Raw genomic sequence first — 27,145 nt, forward strand, 5'->3', positions numbered from 1 at the left:
TATGCCAATTATTATTAAATGCTAATTATTAAAATGTATTCATATTTTTAAAGGGGTACACCTGTCACTCTTTCCAATCGTGCCATGCCGGTGACGTTAAGCGTTCGAGTAGCTAAATTGGTTATTTTCTCTTACCAGTCTTCTAACTGGCGTCAGCATTCTGTCTAATGATCCTTGAACAATTAATTTCGTCTATTGCTTTAAGTTAAATAAACCCAAAGACACAAAAATATGACAGAAGGGTAGGATAACATGTGATCGAATAGAGAAAAGTAAATATCGAACTATTGGTTTTTTACATATTGTGTAGTTCTTATACCTTTAACGTTAGAGCGAGTATGAATCATCCACATTTCGTATTTGTTAAACGTTAGAAGTGCGCGACGACACAAACAAAAATCCGTTACAGATTTCACGCACAAAAAGCTTTTTAAATGAATGGATTTTTTATACGTATCGGCATTGGTAGATCGCGCATTGCTCGTTGTGGCTTTGCAAGTCTCGCTACGGTAAAAACGTTCAGTTAAGGTAACTTTACGATATTAGGCTAGCTTGATATACAGCGATCCCCCACAATTCATTTTTGCAGTCCGCAGTCAAAGTTTTGAATAGTTTCCGTAAAACGTTTACGTTCCTTTTTATAGACTTATGCTGATGTACGATGGCTTTAGTGAAGTGATTCAGCGTTCCTCTGTTACGCGAATGGATTAAAGCGTTGACGGCGACGGTAGTGCACGCTATTACGTTTCACTATAATAGCTACATTGCCCTAGTGTTACCAGTGCCCTAGTGTGTAGTAATAAATACAATAGCAGCAATTTTCCGCGGCGTCGGTATATGTAGCAACGTCTACTGTCACATCATTTAAATCGGCCCATTGTTACGCGAATGGTTTCGTATCGTTTAATTTGAAAAGCCAACCAACGGAGCCGCTTTTGGGCCTCGGTTACGCTGGAATTATGCTGGATACATCGCGATAGGTAGAGAAGAGTTCGCAAGCGTAAGCGAAACAACTGCTTCTTGCAAACGTATAGGTACGATTGGCTTTCCGCGTTTTTTGGCAATATCCTTCGCGTATTCAGGCCGACGTTGCGTGATGTAATTAGTGACTAGAGCTATACAGTAGTAGCTGTGCCCTTTCCGACCAGGCTACAAGTCGTGACAGACGATTCCGTACATCTACCTGGTCTATTGGCTGATCTATGTAATAATAAAGCGATGTCCAGCAAGACCAATATTAGCATGCATGGTACCAATGACATAAAACATATACTCGAAATAGAAATGGTCACAGCAGTAGCGTCAACTACGTCCTATCTTGACCTATAGAAGTAGCAGTTAAAACCTTAGGCCAATCTATACCGTACGCCGACAGTTCTCGTATACGATGCTTTTCAATAGATATCTAGCTATGTAGATTGCAGTCACTATGCATCCTGCATCGCATCGAGTTCCTTTGGCAAGAACAGCTAGACAGCTGGATAGGTTGGTAAAGAAAGGCATGACGTGTCGTATGTTGACGATACAACGACACTAACATGGCTATATATCTAGCAGAAGCCAGTGTTATCCTTCAATCTAGAAAAGGATAGTAAATAGTATAATCAACATAGCCTTAATAATTACACTGATTGGCTAGATTTTGTCTCTTTTTAGCGGTAGATTAGTCTTGCAGCTCAGATGGCCACTTTGAACACTTGTACATTATCCGCCGGTGAGATCCAAGCATCGCGTTACTAGGGCAAATATGAAAAGCAAATAGTATTGTATAATCCTAGTGCGAATATCCTTACATGTTTTGTTCGGCTTTCATGGCCATTGAGTGTTTTTCTTTAGAAAATAGTGCCAGATTTCTGGTTTATGTATCTCATGACGCTTTGCTTAAACACTCAAATGTATGCTTGTTTTTCAAGTGGAACTGAACACAATATACAGAATTGTTTGTACAGAACTGAAGGCGAACACCTTCAGTGCGCAGAAGTGAAGCAATAACGTTTTCACAATGGCAGACAATGCTCTGTTGAAGAATCGTTGAGATGACTGTTCTAAATGACAATGTAAAAGGGCCACAAACTGTTAGTTCGGCGACCAATGAACTTTAACTAGTCAACCATATGGGATGATTTCAAGTGTTTTGCTATCTAGGTAAGGATGTTGGTAAGCTTCAACAGCACTCGTACGATAGTGCATCCAGAGAGGGCCTTGTGTTTGTCATATGCGTGTACACCGATAGGCAAACATAGAACGCGTTCAATATAGTTCCATTGCCTTCCGCCAGAGCTGTTTTCTCCAGATCGTAGACAGCACAAACGAATTAACAACATTTGTGACAACTGATTTTTTCTGAGATAACGAGAACTGGCACGTCTGCCTGCAATAGTTCACTGTGTTTTGCTATTTTCTCTATTTTGCAGTAACGTCGCTCTAAATTTGTCCAGTGATTGCAGGTTACTGATTGAAGTGAATCGTATCGTTGACTTTAAACTCCTGCTGACTGTGAACCTCGAGCGCAGCAGAAGACTTCGACTTCAGCGTCTTCCGTCGACGGCAACACACATCGCGTTTATAATACAACAGGATACTGTGAACAGCATGGCTCGCCGTGGCGCATGGACAGTACCGTTTATATAGGTTATGCTGTCCGTTATCAGCTCAGATCGCTCGACAGAATAGCCGGCTTGATAAAGCATTTAGTTGTCGTTGTGAACTCAAATTTAAGTGACTTTTTCCCTTGAGCACCGATTCTGTCATTATGCATCGTGAAGCACAACAAAACCATCCGGTAAGTGAAGGCTCTGACTGAAAATGCTATCGTTACCATTATTCAACAGGCGTCTGAAGTAGATGATCATTCGGCCGGACGGACCTTCTTAGCATAAATGAACAACCTACATGCATCCATGTCTAGAATGTATATGCGGGACCCCTGGCGTGTCGAAGGTGATAATAATGTTCACATATTGATACGTTTTTGTAACTATTTTCTAGCTGAATAAATTTAAGCAGAAGGACTCCCCGGACATATTTCTGTGGAAACCTTCGAGTATTATTTGGAACAAATATCGACAGAACGGCGTAGATGATGCCGGTAATAATTAGCCGACGGCCAAAGACCTTAATGTGCACAAGCGTACAAGGTCTACCTTCATACTGCACGTACGGTGCAATCTTAACTAATGAATGTAATGTATTGCCACACGACCGCTGCGCCCGCTCTGTTCAGTTATGATATGATAGGAAGATCTAGTAGCATGATGAAGCGAAGTCTAAAGTAATGGTGGTAAGTGGTAATGCGTTTGTTAGCGAAATGCCGGAAAAAAACGTTTGCTTAAGAGAGCTGAAAAAGTATCTGCAACATGTTTGTTTTTTTTTCCAAAACATTGTTTGCAATCGTAACAATTATTCTTCCGTGGCAAGCATTCGAATAACAAATGTAAATGCGCCTCTTAGCTCTGATCCTCCCAGACTATTCTTAGTTTGCTAGGAAATAGTAAAAGCAATTATCCGGTTAATTTAGCAGATTTCGTATTGTCCGGAAAAAGCTTGAAATAAAACAAAACCTGTTTTTTCGTTATCGTTCCCTTCAATTAATTTTTCATAGTACATGCACTTAAGCGTATTTTAGGATCGTCTGTTATGTTCTTCTTACCGCTTCCTATTTACGGGGCGCTTACAAAGCCCTAGGAACGTAATTCTTATCAGAAAAGCCCATTTGAAAATAATGCTATACGACGTGTCCACGACTGTCGTTATAAATATTACAGTCGTTGCGAACAATAACGATGTAGACTTTTGGGTTGCAAAATTATAAATTAGCGATAATTGGGATAGATCAAAGTTTCAAAGGTATAATGTTTGCAAAAGTCTGTACTTAACAGATTCTCTTTCCATGTTTCTTCACGAATAAATAATGGTCAAATCCTCGTCTGACCTGAATTTGAATTTCCCGCTAAAACCAACTCTTGAGCTCTATATAGACGTATCATTAAAGCGGATCGAACAAAGTCAATAGCTCGACAGATGTTGGCGGTACTAATGTGAGCTCCTATAAGAAAGCGATATGCATTGGTATGCAGCCTAGCTTTTTTTAGTCAAATTCACTTTGATAATGCACATACATTTTAATGCTAACCAGGCTGAGATGTTCAACGACGTGTTCTAGGTCGCATATATTTAGTGTTAGTGCGCGTGGAGAACCTGCGCAGACAAAAGCTTGCGTCAGAATCAGCAGGTCCGGCTTTCGAGATCTCCTATTTATCGTATATTCGCTACCTGGCGGTAGCTTTGTGGAATCAATGTATCTTTGCTAAAATTAAAAAGAAGTAAAGCAGTAAAAGGTACCACGACCATTTATAGTGAAGCCACCTTGAAGTTCGCATGGTCATCTGCTTCGGCACTTCGACTGCGATTACTTGTAACAACGATTTATTCGTAAACACCTTTAAGTGGGCAAGCCAAAATAGAAAGTTCTGAGAAACAGCCCTTTGAACTCAGTGCAGATTGTTCTTGTCTAGCAAAGAGGAAGGGTCAACAATATTTGACTTTTGAAAAAATGGTTCGGCCAAACATCGTTGAACTCAGCGAATGACTGCAACTGCAAAATAGATATTCCCGCCCAGCGTGGGTACCGATAACAATATTTCATCCAAAAACGGCGTAAGCGTCAAAAAAACAACAAATCACCAGTATTTTTACTTTTTTTTCGACACCTAACTACATGTATGCATTGGAAAAATCATCTTCAACCAATTCGATATACATACACGGTTACGCTTTGTTCGATGTAGTTACGATTAACTGAAACAGAAACAACAGTTTTATCGAAAGGCAAACGTCAATAGCGCCATCATTATGAGAGAAAAAAGACCATTATGAGATGGTAGTAAAGCAATGATAAGCGATAAGAACTATCGAAGGACATGTCGTATTATGTCCTCGCACTGGCATTACATACGCTTGCATTATAGCGAAGGACAGTTTTGTGTATGTGAAGAAGAAATGGCATGGTCCATTAAGCGGCAGAAGCAGTAAGCCAGCGACGAAGGGCGCACATATCCAGCCCGTTGTGCGCGCCCTGCACCTAGACGGACCTTCACAATAAGAGCAATAGCACGACTTCGATGCTGTTAATATTTGCTGGCATCATCAGCACTGATCATGACTGCTGTATATACCTATCAGCGAAAATTGCCAATGTCTGCAACGATATGGCGTAGCCTTGACCGTATCTGCATGGCTTAACTGTAACAGAGTAATGTTAATGCTTATAATAACAAAATTAAAATGATGATGACGACCATGATGGTGATGCTGATTTTCGGTTGTAAATCCCTCGTCTGCAGATAACGTAAATGCGCAAATGCAGAATTTGAAGCCATCGCTTTCCCGTACCCTTCATACAGTTTCAACGACTAGCAAACTATGCCCATTGAAATGGCGCTTAAGCGTTGACGCTGGGTCTGCGAACGGGTGGGAACAGGGTGGTAGCCTCGTTCGGGTTGAACGTAGCTCAGGAAGATGTTTAGTTTAACAAGATGGGCCTCCTGGAATGAGCATTGATTCTACACACTGCCACTTACACCATGGTCTTAGTACCTTAACTTGATTATTATATTTTGGGGGTCATTTGGCCTAGCCATGGGACATATTACCCGAAGTTAATGGATGCTGTGGTAATTCAATTAATCGTTAGTAGTCAGTTTTGTCTTTGGGCAGTTCGGTAGCTTAAGCAGCATTCAATGATCGTGTGGGTATTACTTCACAAAAGAGCGCGGATCCACATGTCTATGGATGAACTGTGAGGACGTGATATTAATTCATATAATGGACATTTACATATTCGAAAGGGTTCTATCGTGTGATAAGATTATCAGCTAACGAATTCGCCATTTGCTTACTCCCATCATAGTTAATTGTAGATACACCGTTTGGATTATTCATATCAAACAATTGACATGTTGACAGGCTTAAGCGTAGCGAGTGAAGAAACGTAGAGGCTCAAATATCTCAAGCAAGAAACAATATTTAGTAGGATGATTTCAAGAATGACTAATATATATACATTCTGGATATATATATATTCTGAATATATAAATGGAGAACGGAGTAGACAGCGTTCTTGTATAAAAAAAAATCTAAACATACGTATTTCAATATTCTAATTGCGGTTCATCATCATAGATCTTTCAAGATAATTTCGAAAAATGCGTCCATGCATTTCTACAAAATTTCCATTCGGGCTACTGAAAAACGTATGGACAGCCTATCCGCGAATTTCGAAGCAGCGACAATTAGAGAATCAGAACGTCATTGTCTTGAGCGTATTGGCGCAAAATCGCCTACTTCCAATGGCGCGTGAAAATTCAGGAAAACTCCAAGGAGATGATCTGTAGCCATATAGTGATTATTTATGCAACCAGTAACATACTCTGATTTAGTGTAGCACGTGTACTTCGCATTAAGCGCCGTCAAAGTCTTCTCTACTCTCGTTAATAGAAATCCATCAGTCGCTATTTTTTTAAATCATCCATCAAATCGACTGCACAGAAAACTCCTGGCAAGAACGCCCCATCTATTCAAGTAAGAGGGAAGCGGTCTGCATTCGCTAATACTAGTACTTGAGCTTTGAGAGGACCTGCGGAACCACAACCTAAGGCACTCAAGCTTTAGATGCCGCAAAAACGATCTGAACAGTATCTTCAGCGGAGTTAGGCAAATTCCATAAAAATTGGCAGATCTATTCATAAAAGCACACGCTATGGGAAGTATATGTGCATGATGATATTTATACTAAAATGACAAATGGAAACACACTGTTTACCCTTATATACGTGAATGTTTTACGCTAGAAAGAACACAACATAGTCTCTATTCTACAATGTACATATATGAAAAGTGTCTGCTTTGTTCGGGGCGCTTGTAAATTTCTGTGTTTAGGTAGTCGGTAGTATTAACAGCCACATATTTTTTTATCACACAGACGACACATGTTTTATCTCGTTTGTTTATCGAGAAACTGACGCTGATTTGAAATTCAAATAACAATAATAACGTCTTTCATATACGACATTGCCATTTGAAGCAGCGGCTCAGAAGTTTGCCACTGATTATGATACCGTTTTGTTGAAAATCCATCAAGTATAGGGAATTCCTAGTTACAATGTATATCATAGCTAATATCTTCGGCAGATAGACGCCGTAATCTACGATTGACCGGCAGAAAATGTTTACCCGAATGGAATTACTACATGGTTCTATCTATAGTTTTTAGAATCTCGATATACAATCCATGTTCTTGGTGCCTAGGCTGCTTACTTGTACCTTAGTACAAATATAGTTCATCTAAGAACAGCTTTCGTCCCCTGCATGCAGGCCGAGGGCGGAATTTACCCGAATTGATTGCAACATGAACTCTGCGTGTCCTCACTACTTGCTACAGTTCCTATCACTACTATTACTATGACGGTATTGTCCAAGTAATATCAATTATACTACTCGCGCTGACATTCCATTCAGCGATTCTCACATCATGCCTTAAAAAGCTTTGGGTGTTTCAATAAGGCATTTAGGCTGGAACAGAGTTTTGAATTGAAATAACCTTCGTTGACGCCTATGGATTATGTGGCTATATTTACGAACGTTACTGTTCCTTCAAATCATCATCAACAACAACAACAACCGGAGTTACAAGTTGAACAGTTACCGGCCGCGTGCCCGTGCAAATAGTCGAAACCGAACGAGACATTAAGGTCTCTTAAAAGCTAAGGGCAGATATTCTAGGTAATAACATTACATAAAGAGATTTCATAGCTGACTATACTATCGTATGTAAATTATTAAAACCGTGAAGATTGTAGGGTCACATATGCTATTGGCGGACTCCGTAACGATACTAGGTTTGTGATATAGATGGTGGAGGATTTGGTGCGAAACGAACCATAATTTATTTTCAAAGGTATAAGAGGTTAATTGAAGCACCGCTGAACTGCGTACCTGAACTTCGCACGCATTTTAACAGCCAATTCTACACGTTTCCCCTGGTCCTAACGATGCATATCAATTTACGCCTTGTTTTTTTGCGACCACGTATGGTATATACAATGATATGGAAGTAACAGCACAGCGTATCTTTTATGCCTATTTGTTTGCTGCAGTAAATGGCTAAAATGTACATAGAGAAGCTCAAACGTGAATAAGATATGTTTCTCTCTAGGCACGCAACGACTCCCTTGGGAACCCATTGCGTGCATATTACGCATACTCAGGTATGAGAACTCGATTGAGAGGAAGCGAAACTCGGAGAACGTTACACAACATACAAATACGAGATGGCAGTATGCAGTAAATATTCCACTGTTAAATAGATTAGGCTAGATAGAAAGCCTAATGGCAAAATTATGCGTCTATACCAAATGATATGCTACTCATTATCTGGATATGCATAATAGCATCCTAGCAGAGTATTGTCGTATTTACGGTAGTGACGAAAGAAAATACTATTGTAATTATCATTTTTATTACTATTTAATATTACTAATTGTTTAATTAAGGTATATATTAAAAAAAAAATCTAGATCTTTTACAAAAATATGAAGGACGGCAACCTTTGTAAACGTATGGGTTAAGCTAGCGATTGTAAAAGCAAGCCTTTGGCCGAATAAAAAAGTCCTTATTTATCGATAAGTGAACAACCTGGAGTTGTTGAAGTGAACCGAATGCTTTTCTGCAATTGGTGATCGACGGTGATCCTTCATGAGCTAGGAAGTGTCCAAGACGTTTGAACGTTATTAATTAAGTAAATTGGAGGATTGCCCCGAAGATTAGATATGTCCGCAAGTGAGCTGATTGATTGAAGAACGGCAGTTTAACGATACTTCACATAAAAGTATATTTTTCTGTACATCTAAGAGGTGTGCATAATGAGAGAACATATTTGGCTGGCCACCGCTAGTAGACATAGCTTTTTGAAATGGCTTGACTCGAATGGACGGTCAAAGTCCAGAGGATCATCGTAAATATCGTTATGCCTTGTCATAAAGCAACTGCAACAAGTACGAGAATTTTGCTGTATCTAAGTAGAAAACTACGACCCTATTTTGAATTTAGGGGTCTAATTAGACGATGGAGATTGAATTTTCACGTCGCGTAGACCTCTGAAGGAGAAATTACGGAACAGTATTGTCGAATTTGGGCGCAAAGAGGAATAGATGTGCTAAAACAAACATCCGTAGATGGCTAGCGTATAATGCGGGAAGCAACGCAAAGAACAGCTAAATCAATAATAGGCATCAACCTATCGTGCTCCTTTAGCCTGGTCTTCCCGATAGCGTTACATTAGTCTGCCCAAAGGAAGGTTCAGTACAACCGATTTTACCTACCCTGGAGAAAAGTAGTGCAAAAAGAAATGTGAATAAAACGTGCGTAATGGCAGTATAACTGCTTCTTATCTATCGTGTGCCACTTGCTGGGGATACTGCGAGCCTCTAAACGGACATGTCACGGCAGCAGTATGAGAGCAAGACGGGTCGATTGCATATAAACGAGGACCTCATAGCAAAAACACTACAGCTACATCTATGGTGTACTCCGTTACAATAAAACTTTTTGCCAATCGCTCGAAACCAATATAAATTTCATGCATCAACATGATGGATTAATAGGATCTATGGGTTGTCGAATGTCCATGTGTGGCATCGGTAGAATATTTACTTTGATAATTATAATACCAAGACTTGGACTCACAGTAGTGGGTAGATACCGTCTAATAACTTTCCATCTATAGCTAATTAAGGTGATAATGAACATAAGCGTTTTCATTTCTCGTTTCATTTCTGACCCGTTACCGGTCGTGATTTCTGGCATCTCCCGCTTTGTCAGCCAATCGACTTCGAATCGTTCGAGGCGCGCCTTGCCCTTCTTGGCATTCTCATCATGGTCATCGTCGTCGGAATATGGGCCGCCATAGCGTTTTACTGTTTTGTAAAACATGAAAACAAACGGCTTAAACTCGACAAGTTCGCCAACAAAAGCACTCAACTATAAGGAAATCAATTGCAGCAGCGGCAGTAATAGAACTAGCAACAACAAGAGTGAAACATGACGTTGTGAAGACGTCCGGCACGTCTACGGGTAACGGAGATACTATATATATATATCTGTGTGTGTCTTTAGCGTACGGCGCTCAGTCAATGTCGTGACAATCACATAAATATTTTCTTAATATTATAGAATTATTTTGTAAAAAGGAACATTTTAATAGATTTATGACGTGTCACTCACTGAGTCTGCTGTTTCATTTTTCGTCTATTGATCATTATGTATGTGCATAGTTCAGTTTGCCAAATCTCAATACTCGTCTGCGACTACGGCACTTTTTTTTTCAAAAGAAACAGATATTTTACATTTAGAAACATTTAGTGAATGTATATTAAGAAGCTATGTCCTGAATTTCGCTATTGTGATGTACGGGAACACCGTAATCCAACATTGAACAACCATAAAATAGCAACTAATGTGTATAATGGCTTGCATGTACATACGCGAATAACAATCCTAATCTCACACAGAACGGACAAAAACATTTAGCAATTATCAGTTTGAGAATGTCACTTGCTGCCTGGGAAGTCTGTTTTAACTTTTAAAGAAGCCTTCTAACGGCACTAGAACACTTTCACTTATCAATGAAGCAATCGGAAGAGAAACTGCGCTTAATCGACGCAGGCGTCAAGACCTAGAAATTTAATTGTAATCAATGCGTTGGAAGGATTGCCTTTGACATTTTCTTTTGGAAACTACACAACAGCGTATCTGAATCGAGGCAAGAGACTCAAAGATATTAAGTTGAAGTCCTAGATGCGTCTTAGTATATGGAATAGCCTGGTCATGGAGAGGAATCACGTCTTCGTGATTGTGCGACACGTTTTACGCGATACAAGCGTTAGTGTGCTACATTATGAACTTTAGAAGTAACTGCGTACACATATTCAAGCAAATGGAATTTAAATATAAATGGCGCATCTTGGAAAACATGAAACAGTTAGGATGAGAAAGGCGGTAGTGAAATGTGCATGGTAGATATTCATCAACGGTGTGTAGTTCTGTGAAAAGATTTAGAAATAAACGTAGAAACGGGAAAATTCATTCGAGCTAACACATCATAGAGCAACATAAGTTTGTTGGGCTACGTCACATAGTCTTTTATGTAGAGTTTAAAAAGATTTAATCATAGGCCAAAAGTTGACTGGCAAACGATACGAGCCGTGGAACTGATGTTAATTATAACGTTAGACATGTCGCTGATTCAACAGAAATAATATAGAATTAAGTTACAGAAACGAAGAATATGAGCTCATAGCATAAAAGTGCAATACAACGGAAAGCTCACAATGAAGTAGACATCTGTAGTTAACGGGTTGATTTCCTTCGTTACTAAATAACCTGCGAAATGTTGTTAGCTTGCTATTTTTGCTGCATAGTAGCGATTGACTTCCCTGACCCGTACTAGTTAGTATAGAACTTGTATAGAAGAATCGGCTGTCGCGTATTATTTGATTGGATATCTAGGTTATTACACAATGAGATTAGCTGCTCTTATCGATACCCTATTCAAATCTAAATTGAAGACCTCTGTGCTGCTACAATTTGTTGCAGCAAGACTTGCTTTCATAACACACACACACACACACGTTATGACTGAAAATAATCACATAAGCCACTATCGACATACGTTAAAATATTCCTTTGTGTAAGCATTGCCGATTACGCAGGTTCAATAACAACAGACCTATTTTATATTGTATGGGCCTGTAAGATGTGTCTGTAAGAAATTATCAATGTACACAGGTTATTATTCTGATGCGCTAGGCAACTTCATCATTTACCCCCGTTAACTTTCATAAAATTCGACCAAAGCTGAAATCGAATAGCTATTAGTGATCTGCGTATGCCCTTTGTTAGAGAACTGTTCGTTTCTAAAAACGTACTAGAACACTTAGAGTGGACGCTAATAGTGCGAGCTACAAGAGTAAAATCTATTCGTAGAGTAAAATGTGTTTCGAGAGTCGAAAAACTACATCAGTAGGGTAGGACATGTATTACCCTGCTCGCATAACTTGCATACCGTTTTGGAAGTTTTCGTTTACCACAGAAATACTCTATTACAGGTTAAAGGTAGCGGCCTCTCTGTCACTAGTAGATAGCATTTTTGCATTTGTTTATGTAGTACTCCGTTGGCTGGTATATGTTGCCTGAATCGTAGTTTGAACCAGTTAAACTTCCTGTGTCTCTGCCAGCGTACGACTTTGTTGCCTAAAAAATATTTGAATCTTCTCAGGTAGTATCTCTGGACAAAGAAAAATACAACATACGTATCGCGAATGACTAATTTTTAATACAATAGTAACAAGACATTGTGCAGTTTATTTTCTTTCCAATTCCGAATAAAATGTCGCGTATGGAAACAGACTAGCCTCTACTTCCCTATTTGAATTGACTGATTGAGAAAATGCTGTAAGATTTGCTTATTGAAACAATTTTAACACTATTACAATATGTGTAGCTGTACTCACTTTTGTTGTTGTTACTAGCGGCTCTGTATGATGCAACGATAAGTCCAAGCGCTAGACTAAAATAACGATGATAATTATTATGGGGTGTAATATGGCATGAGATCCTGTAGCAACAATAACATTGACGGAGCGATATCGCTTGTGGCCTAGTTTCACTCGCCATCGTTGTCTTAAACTAAAATAGTACTGATAGCAATAATCCTCAAAAGAAGGTAATTTATTTTCGTTACGTTTTTCGTATTCAGCTATCGGCTTATCACCGCTTGCGGTCGCCGTGGGGTCTCTGATCAACGAACAATTCGCATCCTGACTTGCTTTTTCACCTTACACTTCATTTCACTGTATCTAACCGCGGGAAGTTTGACTATCCCTCGGCAACAATCCTAAAAAGGATGATGCGGGATTTAGCCCGACCTGTGGCGTAACCTGTTAATAGCGTACGCGTTGTTGTCGTCTTTTCATCCATTCCTCCGCTCAGTTGACTCACGCTGATGGTTGTTGGGAGCCAAGCTACATCGGGTATGTCTATGTGGTAGCTTATGGAAAACGTATTTGCCAGCTATTATCAGGAACACGTTGTGCTCCAAGTTCGAGCCCGAGCATAAACACATTTCGTTTCGTGATGGTAACTAGTAGTTTGATGTAATGTCTAACGGTGATAACGAAACAAAGAGAGGTTAGATCAGCCCATGAGGCTACAGGCAATTGCGATGGTTAGAGAAACAGAAAGAAGTATATTGGCTTGTCGAAAAGGTATTGACTGATTAAAATTGAAGCAATAACTTAATTTGGATGTGTGCCATCTTGATCAATGACCTTCTAGTAATTTCTTGATAACACCATCATCCCGTCACTGTAGAACTTTTATCGTTTTTCGGCGAACAATTGGGACAGATTACTGTTGCATTTTTCCGCTCAAACTAGGCCAACTCCTACCTAAATCGATTGCAGTCTGACGACTGTGCGAGACCTGCGTCCCAATTTTGGGCGGGTCGCTAAGCATACGTGGTGCGACGTTGCCCTGGTTCGAGAGTATGTCCTTTTCTGGTCAGTTTTTTTAATGACTTCTTATGATCATGTTAGTACAGGTTCTGATCAGTTATTTTGCCGGACGGCATCAACTCTTAACGCACGAGTCGCTTCCAATCCTACCAGACACACAGCATTAGTGTGTGCTTTGATTGATGATTAAATCCAACGGCACATTTTTTGCACACTATTGTCGTATCTGATCCACTGTTAATCAGCGGTAAAGATAAAGGGCTTGAGAAAAAAAAAAAACGAAATCTCGTTGCATTTCTTTAGGATTTACTAAATGTGCTGCCAGTGAAACTTCGAGCTTCTTTTGAAACCACTTCTTTAAATTGCTTGATGTGCAGTTCATTGGCGATATGATGCCTACGCACATGCCGACCTTGCTTTTGTATAATCATTCATCAACTTTTTCCATAATTGGGTAAGCACTGCAAAAAGCGTCTTTTACGTGGAAACTTTGAGGACGAAAACGTTTTTTGGGCCGTTTCTTCCAATAACGCATTTTGAATATTAGCGGCACAATTATTTTATGGATATTTGCTAAACTTTTGCAAAAGTTACATTAATATTTAACTCGCTTTTTTTCAAGGGAATAAATAACGATTTTAGTACAGCTACCGCCGCCAAACCGCAGCTTTCAAATGACGCTGAGATCGTGGAGGACTAATATTATCTGGGATTTGTAACCTTGAAGCTATCTAGCTTAAAAAGCGGTCAATGCTTTTTCGACGACCTATTACATCTGTATATACTTAATCGTGCTATAACGGTCGTAGGATACGATCTAGTTGTGTTTATTGTACCTGCTGGAGGGCTATCGTTATAACTGAAACTTGGAAACTCAAGAACCTTTGCAGAGCTAGTTACCGATGACAATTCGATGAGCACATAGTCAATATATCGGAAGTACAGGTATATAGTGCACATAGATTAGAGTAGATTTTTGATTACGCCTTCAATACATTGCTGTTATGATCTTCATGCAATTGAAAAACCCATAGGACGGCCAATTTAATTTTATTATTCAATGTCCGATTTACAATTCCGTACAGAGGCACTGAACGCACTACAAAGAGCTACAGCTTACTAATTAGTAGGTATATCGTCTACTCTGCACTATTGGCTCTATAATATCATTTGTTTATATGTAGATTATTACTGAAATTGTATGAACCGCACCCAATACTATTTGCTATAAATGCTAAATATCCAGTAATACATAAAGTGCGACAAATGTACTGAATTTATTAGTTCGTTCATTTCATAAAATATAAGATGAAAAACATCGCGACAGAAATTGCAATAGAACTATACGCACTACTACTGGCTACCGGCCATTTAGATACTCTTGTGTTGTAGACATCACAGCCAAAACTTCAGCGCCCGAACGCTAACTTAGTACGAGAAAGTCTGCCCTAATGGCCGTGTGGCAACTTAGTTCTGCTGCTCGTGGTCGGTAAGTTGTGATAAGTAACTACGATAATCGGCTCTGAAACTTCTGCGGCTCTTAGAAAGTAGTAAAGGTCTTCGCACGTGCGCGATTGTCGTTGTGGCAGACGCCGCTAGAACACCCGATAACAGTAACAGCAGCGGTAGCAAAGGCAATGACAACAACAAACCACAATTACAGTAATAACGCACATATTACAATAGAAATACGGCCGGGTTTGCTTGCTATCTGCGTCAAGCGCCATGATAACTATCAGAAGCCCGATTCGATTCAGTCACGTTGGCTTTGCCGTTGTTTTGTTTGCCGCAGCGCTTGTTATTACGGACTGCTGGTTGGTGACTGGTATTCGCCGACTACTGATAAAAACCGACTTTTGCTAAGGCTCCTTTTATTAGATGCCGTAGAAGTAGACGCTTACAGCTGCTATATGTAGGACGCAGGAAAGTTTCACCACAAATTGTGGTTAATGACAGGTTTCAGCCGAGACCTAAAACGGCACTTGGTGTGGAACGTGATATTACATTGTAGTACAGGAAGATGACGAAAACCATGAAAATCGTTTTCGATCATACCGATAGCAAAGTTGTACAAGTAATAATGGTAGTGATAGTGACGACGCTAAGCAACGGTGGAGGAAATCCACTAACCAGATTCGCGATGTAACTCATACATCGATGTGGCCTTGACGAATGTGGCCACGAGAGATACCGGCTAAGTATGATAGCTAACTATTTCTAGGGGAACTAGTTTGCGTCCCATTCATACCTTGATTAATGAGCAAAAATAAACTTCTTTTTTTTTATCGAACCGCTCACGTTCGACATTTGCAGGCGTATGCTATAATAAAACTATTTGTCCAAAGAACCTAACGTGTCCTTGTACTTCTATGCATGATGATGCAATTGAACGATAGCTGTTCCACTAATGTGATATTTTTTGCTGATAACATACGTAGTTTTCGTCAAATTGTACTGCTCTTGCAGGGAATTCAATTATATATATATATATATATATGTGTATAAGAGGAGTAAGGAATTTACACGACTCTCTATTCTTCCCGAAATTCATTCATTGTCTTGTATCAATTTTTCTTGAATTATAACATTCTCAGCTATTATCTCCTCAGGAATATATCCGTGAATATAACTTTTTAAATGTAGCAACAAGGAGTCTTCTTATAGGGATAAGATATAAAACCGACGTGGGTTTTGCCTGATTCATCTACGGTTTCTCCAACAGACCTATGAAACGGCAGGGCGTTTAACGTTTATAATAATTCTTTACCTTCCAGATCACTGATCAATGGTGATATTCGTTTGCCAACGCTCACCTTTGAACCACCATTGCTTGACATTTTTTCGTTCATGATTGCCATGGCAAGATGCTCAAAAGAGATGCTTAATAACAACTTAGACCGCATCACTTCTTAAAATCAGATGTTAGTCCTGCTCCGCTGAAGTAAGCCCAAATCAAAATCCACAAAAATTAAGCGACAAAAAAATATCATTCTCCGCCATTTTCGTCCCCATTTAGAGCCAATGTAAACTATGATTTTATATAATATAGAATCTTTACGCGCACGGGTTCCGCAGACATCCACGTTTACCATAAATCAAACCACACCATATAAAAAGGTCTCTAGAGGAGCGGATAATGCGACAAGTTAAGAGATAACACTGAGCACGACTTATACCTTTACACTGAGGTGGAATTGATAGTAAAGTTTTAGCCGATCGAATGGTGACTCTGAATAGTTTAATATTCAGACCGTTCAGGTATACCTAATGAAGCAGACGGCGTCCTTTGGTAAAATACCGCGCATAAAAAATAGCTTGTCAGATGATTCCTTTGAATGAAAGGTATATGCATTAGAAATTGCGGCCCAGTGTCCAAATGCCGAGGACGTGATTTGAATAAATACAAAAATATTGTATTGAGTCTACCATATATCATATATACAATGTGTGTCAAGAAATGAAAGTGATGCTTTTGTTTATCACAAAATCTTTATCAGTCAAAGATTGGATCTGTTTCGCATTTCAGCGGAAGTAGTATTACCAGGGGGCAAAAATGTCTCACGATTTGAAGACCTGTTGAAGTATCCTTGTCAACCCATTGAACTTAGAATTCCGTACAGATTTGTAATATTGGATGGGACGGCCAGCATGCTTCTAAGTGTGAGAGAACTTCGTTAATGTTGGTTAAAAATTCACTTAGTCTTCATCTATTTCAGCAAAACACCATCCGATCTACCCAAGTAATCCACTTCATTAACCTTTGCTTGCTACTGTTTTTTATGGCTGTACAAGATCATTTCTATTGACGATTAAAACTCGTCACGCTACTCGTGCATTCAAAACGTATTGACAGTAAACATCGTAGCACACAGATTCTTCTACATATATACATGTATATGTAAATCGAACCAAAAGAATCAGTCGATCTTTGCAGACTCCGTTTCTATTCAAATAACTACTAAAAAATTAAATAATATAATTATTTGAGAATTTTGCACCTATTCTCTGCGAGTTTTTATGTCAAAATGATATGACTAACCAATATCACTCGACCTCGCTAATTGTTGATAACTGAGAGACACATGACAAAAATCGGTATACTGCATAACCCATAACAGACAAATCTTGTACTTAGTTGATCGATAGGTAACAGTAGTATATATATATATATATATATAATAGTGAATATATTTTATATGTAAAACAGTTAATATATTTACAGTTTTCGATGGGCACGATCGTGATTTACATACACACACGCAGAGATAGATATGGCTGTTCTCCTTTAGTTGGCGCGGGCCAATCTTGCTCACGAGAAATCTTAGAAACGATTTTCTTTTCTTACGTGTGTCCCGGAACAGCCTTCGGCTCGCGACCCTTTCCTGGGTCTATAAACAAATACTGCTAAGATTTCCATCCGTTGACTATCGAAGGCAATATTTTTGTTGTTGTTTTTGCATCAGTTTTAAAGACGGTCACACATCGTTGTGGGCCATTTTGGAGTTCGGAACGAGTTCTCATTATCTGTTAGTTTTCGCACTTCGAGGTGTCCTAGATTGCTGCGCTGCCATACGTTGCCGCTTTTACGTAAGTTTATCGTCTTAATCCTTTACTATATGATAACTCAGTGATTGGCTTTTCATTCATTTCGTTATACGCAGTTACACGTTAGTTGAAAAGGAAATTCATTAGCAATGCTGATCGGTAGTGCTCCCCAAGTGCAAAAGGTGAGCGCAAACAGCATTCGTTGCGAGTAGGCGGATCATCTCGAACGTTCTCTGCTTTTATCAAGACGATTTTTAACTCTAAGTGTGACAGAGGCAGCGGGTTCTGTGTACAATTGTGTGGTTCGCCATTTTTGAGATGGAGTTGGAGTCATACACGAATGTCATACTCCGACAGTCGTTGCGGGAGCTCTTGTCGCCACACTCCCCGCTGTGGCCAGAGGTTAAAGTATTTATGTCAATCTGCAAAAGCGCTGGTCAACGGCTTCCGCCCGAAGTGCAAGTCTGGAATATGATGAATGTTCGAAAGGGTTTAAAGCGCCTGCTACGACTGAGTCCTTTGTATGGCTCTACCGACGGTGTGGTTGATACCAGTAAGAGTAACAAGATTGAACTTAAAGCTGTAAGAACCTCAGGGGCAAAATGTGAGGATCACGATCCCGTTCAGGTAAAGCTGTTGTTGCGTTGGATCGTCGAGCGGATTGAAATTGCAGCGGCATATGCCCTGCAAAGGCTACGCATCGGGCACCAGGTTGGTTTTTTCTTTTATCTTTCTCGACAATATCAATTTTAGTTAGTTGCTCATTTTTCTTCTATTGAAGTGCTTTATGTTTTCTATAGGCGGTTTAGTTCGTATAGTTTGGTGTTGTTGTATGGTATAGAGGCTTAATCGCAGAGCGTGTACAGATCTTCCTTTTTTGGTATTTTTAGTTGGTCTTCACGAACTACGTATTTGAATTAAACTTAATACTCAATGGTATCATTCAGTTGGAATATAACCACTAACTTGATATTTCCATATTTAAGGTAAATTGGATCTCTGCATTATTGGCAAGCCTTGCCCGAATTCGACAATTTTGCATTGAAATTCTTGAGAAGCTTGAACACAAAATAGTAAAACATAGCGCTACCAAGCAACATTTTGACGAAGGGGTGCCGTTAGACAGGGCAACCTTTGTCCAGCTTAAAGCAGGACTCTCGGCTAAGTCACAGCTTAAGCTCAGTTCGGCAAACGCAAGATCTAGCGAGACCGCTACCGATGTAAAAAGTCAAGTCAATATACCAAGCTCTTCAACCACAATCCAAAGCGGCAAGCGACAACGATCTACTGCTATTAAGGAACAAGCGTGCGGTATTGCAAAGACTTCGGATGATGCACGCCAGCAGGGGAGCAATGCCGAGAAATCAGATACCTGTGTAACTAAAGAGAAGCAATCAAAACATCCTATAATTATAGAACTCAGAAGCCATATAAAACAACTGATGAAAGGCAAATCAGCCATGACTAAAACCGCACTTAAAAAAATCTATGGTATTGCCTTGAAAAGAAGTCGTTTCTATGCCGCCGGCGATGATCGATCTATACGTAAACTATGCAAGGTAGCCTTGCACAAAGCTCAAGCAAGTGTAAATAAATAAATCTGTACAGTTTTTGATCGAATAAGTTGTAAAATGATGGAATAGATAGAATGATAGAATTCATTAAATTCAAACTCATTCTTTCCCCGCAACCAGTTGAAGATAATCTTTCCAATTATTTTCGTGAAACTTGTTAGCTTAAGTTTCTCCTGTAATAAAAAAAGATGGCAAGGCCAATCACAATAGTTAAACGTATGCACTCAATTATATATTTGCTTTAGTGTCTCAAGGAGGAAAGAACGAAAGTTCCACGAAATTTTTATTTTTCGATGTCTGAAATGCGATCAGAAAGTACACTTTATAGCTAACTTGAAATCGTACTAGCTGTTAGACAATGTTAAGAAACATCGCAAAAAATTATTCGGTTTACAAACAGAGTAAAAATCTAGATGTAGTATGCTATAACTGTGGGTCTCAGGTAGTTAAAAGAAATTGTGTTATGTTAATGGATTGTGAAACAGTTAAGCTATATCTAGATGCTGTTACCATACTTTAATGATAAGACCGATAAAAACTCCCGCACCTTTGTTCCTACTGGTTCTATTTTTCTCAATAAAATCGCTTTGGCAGTGCTGTACATACATAATATATATATGGAAAATAAGTTTAATCATTTGGATATAATTTGTTATGTAGGTGTAGAAGTTATTATGATCAGTGCAATCTCAACCGTTTCTCAGTGATTTATTAGAATTAATAGCAAGCGATAAGTCTCCACAAAATTTCAACTTCTATTGAAACTTGTGTATGTAATTTGGTTTCAGGTATGTAACTTAAAGATCTTTGTACTCATAACGTAGCCTCCAAGTTAAGTCGGATATATTTCTTAGTCCTTTAATAACAATAATGATGATATAAATAGAAATAATAAACTAAGTTCTTATTATTTCTGGTACTTCTCAGGAACTGGTGGACTTGCAGCTGCCCTTAGGAATTTGGTTATATTCAAAACAAACTCAAGAAAACGCCGGAAAAAGGGAAATGGGTTTCTTTAAAGTCTTGAAAGAACTAGCGACTAACCCTGTATTGTATGTCTCAGTTCCTGGTCTTATTGTGATGCATTATGGTTGGTTCAAATTACAACAGGTAATGACAATACTTGTTTGTAAATATATATATTAATAGACTGAATTTGAATCTTCATAGTTTCGCCACCAGTTTGAACCAGCTTCGTAGCATATTCATGTACGAAACTGGTCCACAAGTGTAAATCTACTTTGGCTTTAATTTAAGTTCTATAAGTAAGTTACCAGTAGGCCTTTTATTCGCTCTGTACAGTATATCTATTAATTAATTTCGTCCCGTGCTTTTCTACACTATACATTACCTGTACCCAAGTAAAGTTCAATCGTGGCTTTTAGGTGGTCGTTCAGTCTTCTTTTTAATCGATAAGTTGGGTAATCTCAGCAATATCTAACGTAATTAATTAACTTATAGGTTTAAGCTTTTGTTGGCTTGTTTTTTTTAGTTGTGTGATTTATTACGCACGGAGAGGTTAGCTTAAAAACCCTATAATTGAAGGTCTGTCTCGGCTCTGTCTGGTTGGCTAGCTGCTGCTATATTTCCTGGATATTACTTGTAACTTAACCACATGCTACATCCACTCCCTCTAAACCGGATTAGACTAAAGCGTGGAACGGTTCAACAATGAAAGAAAAGGCCAGGCAAGTGGCCGGACCCTCTTATCGCTCGAAGACCCGGCTGCATTAGAATGTTTTCAGAAAAATACGTAGACAATGAACAGTCTCAGTTGGTAGCACGCAACAACAATTTTAAAGATCAACGGTTGATATTTTTATTTGGTATTGCTCTTGTGGGTACATTCTCATTTTTTGATTGCCTCGGCTAGTCAAACAGAGTTCAAGAGACCTATTATACACAAGGAGATGCCGTGAAGGTGTCAAACACGGTCAACATTTTTAGCCGTAGGGGCAATGATGTGGCGCTAAGCTTTAATCAATAAAACCGTGTCTTAAATTATTATAAAACAAAAATTTACCGGTTTTATAGCCATTCAGCGCTCATGTATTTATACACTTTTTAAATATATTGTCAATTAGATGAAAACGTCGTTTGTTTGCTGGTTGGTTTCAAATGTCTTTTTTTGTCAGGCTAAGCGTCAATTCACGTCTGATCTAACACTTTGACTATTGTAATGTGTGGTGTGCGTAACTTAATATTTATTCTAGAACAAAGATCTTGTCCCATCAGAACAACAATTTACAGAACAGCCAATTTTGATTATATCGAGATACATCTACATGGGGCTGAAAACGGGAACGTGGGATATGGAGGCTGCCCGTGCAGCTGGAAGGCCCAAAAGCAGCGAAGGCAAATGTGAAAAGTAGTTTTCGGCTCTGCAATTGAAATCAGTTCAATAAGCAAGAAAGGAGGCTGCCATCGGTAGAGTTGAATCACTGCGAGAGGTTAGTGAGCATACGCCGAACAGCTGTGTGTGTGGTGGCTGTATGTCACTAATAGGAAACTAATCCTAAAAAGATGAATACAAAATAATAAAACAGAATTAAGCCGATTGTACAGTGTTGTATCTCTTTTTGTTTCCTTTGCATGATACGCTTCTTTAATCATGTAAAGTTCGTGGTGGGCGTCTTCTCCCGCCAATAATAAAATAGGTTGCAATCCGATTTTACTGGACGATACAGTGGTTGTTGTATAAGATTAATTTGGTCTAGATATATTACACATAGTAAAGATAGTAATACGACATAACGCGAGCTTGGCCCACTTGATCGGACGCACGTTGGTTTCATGCCCGTCAGTTTATCTACATCTAACTAGCATAGTGATGCACTGAATTCGATTGAAGTAACTCGTTATGTGCTGTACCCTGTTCACTGAACTCGATTCTTCGTCGGGCAAGCAACAAACAGGTAAACGATGATAGTTAAGGTTTGCTAATATACTTTACTTTAATTTTGTAGTTTGCGTTATGGATGTTGTTATTTATAACAAGCATGAAAAGCTCTGTTTATATTTGATTATCGCCAGTGTCAAGTCGGCGGACTTCTATAGTTGTAAAACAGCAGGTTCTCAATCAATGTTAATATTGGAGTTTTGTTTTACGTCAGTTGTGATAATGATAATTATTACTATTGTTTTCAACAGCTGTGACAGTGGATGCTTCATCATTTTGGTAAGCTATCTTAACACAATTGTGCTATATATTTATAGGAAATCGCGAAATTACTTTATAGTGTATTGCATCATTGTGAGACACAGTTCCTTAATACAACCCTCGCAAATAGTTGCCACTACAGATACTGAGAACTAACAAACTTAATTGGATGTGGCAGACTTGAAATGCATTCTTTACTTGTGCACTCAGTCTTTTCTGTGTACGGATTATCTATTAATTCCTTGGTAGGTTATCCTTGCGGAGTACCCACAAAAATATTTGTAATTTGCAGAATGAGCTATTTATAAAGTCATGTTTACCTTAGGTATTTTGATTGAATATAACGACCAATTTAATAACAACAATATACCCTATATGCTTCGGTGCGTGCCGCCTGTCTATGTTTATAATTAATCGTGAATAACAGTAACTCATCCATTTCAATTTAATAAAAGTTGGGTGTTTGTATGTGTACTAAGCGTCTAGTCAAAATTTATTAGGCGATTGGCAGAGATCACCCGTTTTAGCAAGAGTTATGTGTACTGCTCTATTCCGCATGTTGTGTTGTTACTACAAGCTAACTCAAATAGTCCCATTGCCTACAGATTATAATTAGCGAGTCTTTGGGGAAACTGAAGAGAAAGACGAAGGAGAGGAAGTTTTGATACTTTAAAGGCAACCAGTGAAAAGCGCGAAATTTCCAAGTGCGACTTGTAGTTGTCCCGTAGCACGCTCAGTGTAAACCGCGTAACGGCCTGATCTTATGTTGGAACAGAAAGTAGGTCTATTCAGTTTGTATCCTAGCATCAGCACTGGGATTCATCAAAGGTCTACCACCCGAGCTCCTGTCGTCGCCGTTCGAACTCCCACTGTTGCCACTCGACTTAGTCTTCGACAGCGGAGCTCATTGACAGCATAGCATCCCAGCTCTTTCGGCGTCTAGAGCCGGCTGTGTATCACACGTGGTTTGCGGACGTTAATAAGATCGACGCCGGCACCACCAAGACAGAAAACAAGGTAGCGGGTAGACGAGAGTGTGTCTACGAAAATGAAGCCACTCAAGCAGCCCTCAGCTCTGATTACTAAAGTGCGGCCAACTGAAGGATAGTCACACAAATTTAACAAAAATTGAAACCGACAAGGCCATCGTTCAAAATGTAATCCATTGAACGAATTTTGCTTATCTAACCGATAACGTTAAATAGATTTTTGGAATGATATTACCGTCTGACACGATTTACCATCTAATATTTACTCGCAGGTATTATGGAACATCTTCGAGTTGAATAGAAGGAGTAGGCACGTCCTCGGCCATCATAGAAGACAGAATAGAGGAGGAACAGACAGATTTGAAGCGCTCAACTTGGAGCCGCGGCTCACAGGAGTGACCATTATCTACTTCATCGTTAACTTTGCTTCTGGATATTAAATTTCTCTGGCTCAGTAGTTTCTTTCTAGCACATTGTCATTCCTTCATGGTCAGTAGGTATCACAGTTGCAACGGATACGATTAAAATGCCGCGATTTTCTACAACACGACGGTCTGTAAATGCAGTCAAGATAGGGACCGACGTAGATTGACAGAATTGGAGACATACAGTCATATGATATGATATTCATTCGAGGACAATTGTGAAAATAGGCCTTTCGATGGACAAAACCTATCTAAGGCAGCCTAAAAGCGCCAAAAATCCACCAAATAGTTCGCCGACCTTCATTATATCTGAAGTAGTGTTTAAGGACTGCACTTGACGCACAAGTACCAACATGTACTCTTTGCTTAACTAGACTAAACGATAGTAAAAAGTACTGTATTCATTAGAGTAGGAGATGAACGGGTAACGTGGCTTTAATTCAGTCAGAGGAAAAGTGTTACTTTTTTTCCGGCCCAAAAAGAGTAGGTTTGGCTATCGGCGATTGATTTAATCTAAGGCATAGCGGTATTCTGGCATTTTATTGATTTAACGGTAGCCGCTATGTACGGCCCATCGTTTCCAATCGGTGCTGGTGTTTGGTTGAAAAAAGATCAAAAACCTTCTACCATATGCTTACATGTCGGGTAACGAGACGAACCGTTTGATGACGACTGCATCTGCGCTAATTCTAAACCCCGTTCTACCACACAACTTCGTCTATGGATATGCAATCCGTATCTTATGAATATTGTAGAAGCGACCTGCTATAAGGACCGATCTTTCACCTCTATATTAGAACAGTGAAAGTGCAAATTAACAAATAGATGGCATTGCAATAGACCTTAACTTAATCATATTTACACAAAGTTTATGTAAATACACCAGGAAAATAAAATAAATGGATATAAATACACAGGCATTATATATAATGCTTATATTAAATAATATTAGATATTAATTCGGGGGCTGACTTTATCCCAAATTAGGCTGTGTAAATTTCTATATGAGGCAACATATATATTGCGAGTGTCTGTAAAGCGCATCGGTATTTGAGTTAACTTCAATGAACAGAATTAAAGTGAGTCTTTTCACAAGTATTTTATTACATTTTAAAAGACATGAAACATTGCAGTTAGAAAAATGTTATTTAAGCTTTGAGAACTGCATAATGTCTGGTTGGTTTACTGTTCCTACAAATAAAGCCTATAATTCCTTCCAAGATTGCATATAGAATATGTCATGGGAAGTAAAGTAATATGATTTCATCTAGGATAACTTTAATATATAGCTCGACGTATTACTAACTTATATAATACTTAAAGGGAAGTCGCAGCTAGCCGTGATTTTACAATGCTCTTGCTCGCATAAAATAAACATTGCTAATGTTAAGACCTGAAACGAACGGAAAAAGTTTCATCAAACCGACTAGGCCCCTTGAGGTATTTACCTAATAGAGTTCCTACTTTGGTCTTTACTCAGTTCCAGCTTAATGTTAGTGTCTATTTTCAAACAATTGGAGACGGTGCCTTTTTTTACCGCAGGTCTGTCTAGCTGTGGCTTGATTTTAATTTCCGAGAGTGGCTCGGTCGTTTTCACTGTGAGGAAAAAGTTTATTACATATATATATATATATATATATATATATTTTGCGGTAAATTTTTTAAAGTTCTATGCGTGGCACTCGCTACACTTTCCTGTGGGGACTCTCGAAATTTCTCAATTTTGCCATCCTTAGCATAGTCAACATCCTAACTTTCAACCGGCACAAGATGCAATATTTGAGAAATTAAATTGAATTCATACTATTAAGTATATTCTTTTTATTATTATTATTATTATTACTACTACTACTATTATTATTATTATGCATATTTTTTTAGGACTATAGAAAATTACTTACGTAAATAAATCTAATCGAGCATCCACATCGTAGTATACAACACACTTCTTTTTGCGCAATTCCACAACCACACACACTTTAATGGTACAAGCGGTTTTAAAACATCCCAATAACGGATACGTTTTGGAGAGGGGTCGGCGAATCTGTATTAGCATGAAAATCTAGATATGCGCGTGTGTGGAAGTAAACGGAGGCAAAAAAATCTACTATTCCTGCCGCCGGCGTTTTCTGACTTTCGGGTCCATCCCTCTCTTGGTAATTTCGTTGTCAAGCAGGACACGAAGTGAAATTGATCCTTTGAAGGGCTGTTTCGGTATCCAGTGTCTTCACTTCGTGTTGGCCTTCTAGATTTTGCCGTCATCACTTTCCTACCAAGTAGGCCGATGATAGACGATCATGTCGCTGCACCTGGCGTTGTCGCTAGCCCCTGAGGGTATCCAGAAGGATGACTAGTGTGCAATGTCTCGTTGACCTTTGCAACCGTAATCTCTAGTTATCCTGGACTTGGGAAGGTAGGATGAAAATTGTGTTGAGAAAACCTCGAAGCCGTTCCTGTGGCGCCAGTCTTAAACTAAATATAGTCTATTTACTGAATTCTAGTTTAAGGTCATCCTTCAATGGGGGTTAACTACTCGATAGTGGAAACTGCACACATACGTATCAAGGGATCGGCTCACTAGATATGCTATGCTGCTATGTATAGGTATATACATCGATAATCGTGGCCGCCCTCTAATTATAACTAGATTTGGCTGTATTTCCCACCTTGCCCCTCACAAGGGTGGATGACTCGCGTAGAAACTCATTCTGAAAAGAAACGTAACGTTTTCATGTTCCATAGAAGGCACATGTATATCGGAGATGTCGCCGCTTTGGATTCCGTTGAAAGGTCTATTGTAAACATAGTAAACATTGATTTTTGTAAATAGGTAATTAGCAAACCTGGCAGAAAGATGGACGATTTTGCTTGCAAATTAGTTAGC

General features: G+C 39.0%; 2 protein-coding genes across 8 annotated transcripts in view; one reads left to right on the plus strand and one right to left on the minus strand.

The window, feature by feature from the left end:
• LOC111251887 (atrial natriuretic peptide receptor 1-like) overlaps positions 1-27,145 on the minus strand; it is a 149,357-nt gene that overhangs the window by 52,730 nt on the left and 69,482 nt on the right. Inside the window, exon 1 of one of the 4 annotated variants that reach the window (XM_086990052.1) lies at positions 17,789-17,882. The exons of the other annotated variants lie outside the window; for them this stretch is intronic. The gene's annotated coding sequence lies outside the window, so the exon portion shown is untranslated. Of the gene's footprint in view, positions 1-17,788; positions 17,883-27,145 lie in introns of those variants that run through there. 4 annotated transcript variants of the gene reach the window in all.
• LOC111251888 (uncharacterized) lies at positions 2,204-25,181 on the plus strand. Of its 4 annotated transcripts, none has more exons than XR_015328287.1 (6): positions 2,204-2,782; positions 9,877-18,155; positions 20,615-20,797; positions 21,901-22,602; positions 22,838-24,004; positions 24,109-25,181. XR_015328287.1 is itself a non-coding variant. In XM_022808984.2 (3 exons), exons 2-3 carry the CDS (start codon positions 18,432-18,434, stop codon positions 19,709-19,711), a joined length of 1,005 nt encoding a protein of 334 aa, XP_022664719.1. In that variant the 5' UTR covers positions 17,971-18,155; positions 18,379-18,431; the 3' UTR covers positions 19,712-20,315. The 4 variants fall into 4 exon arrangements, 1 of the variants encoding a protein (XP_022664719.1); XR_015328288.1 differs by having other exon boundaries at positions 22,838-23,864; XR_015328289.1 differs by having other exon boundaries at positions 2,205-2,782; positions 22,838-22,865.

Source organism: Varroa destructor, unplaced genomic scaffold (genome assembly GCF_002443255.2).
Source record: "Varroa destructor unplaced genomic scaffold, Vdes_3.0 BEIS01000005.1, whole genome shotgun sequence".
NCBI classification, from domain to species: Eukaryota; Metazoa; Arthropoda; class Arachnida; order Mesostigmata; family Varroidae; genus Varroa; species Varroa destructor.

Bases quoted from the DNA above. Each gene is read 5' to 3' on its own strand.
- LOC111251888 (XM_022808984.2), top strand. From the start codon at position 18,432: ATGGAGTTGGAGTCATACACGAATGTCATACTCCGACAGTCGTTGCGG. The intron at 18,825-19,099 runs GTTGGTTTTTTC...TCCATATTTAAG, and splicing joins GGCTACGCATCGGGCACCAG to GTAAATTGGATCTCTGCATT.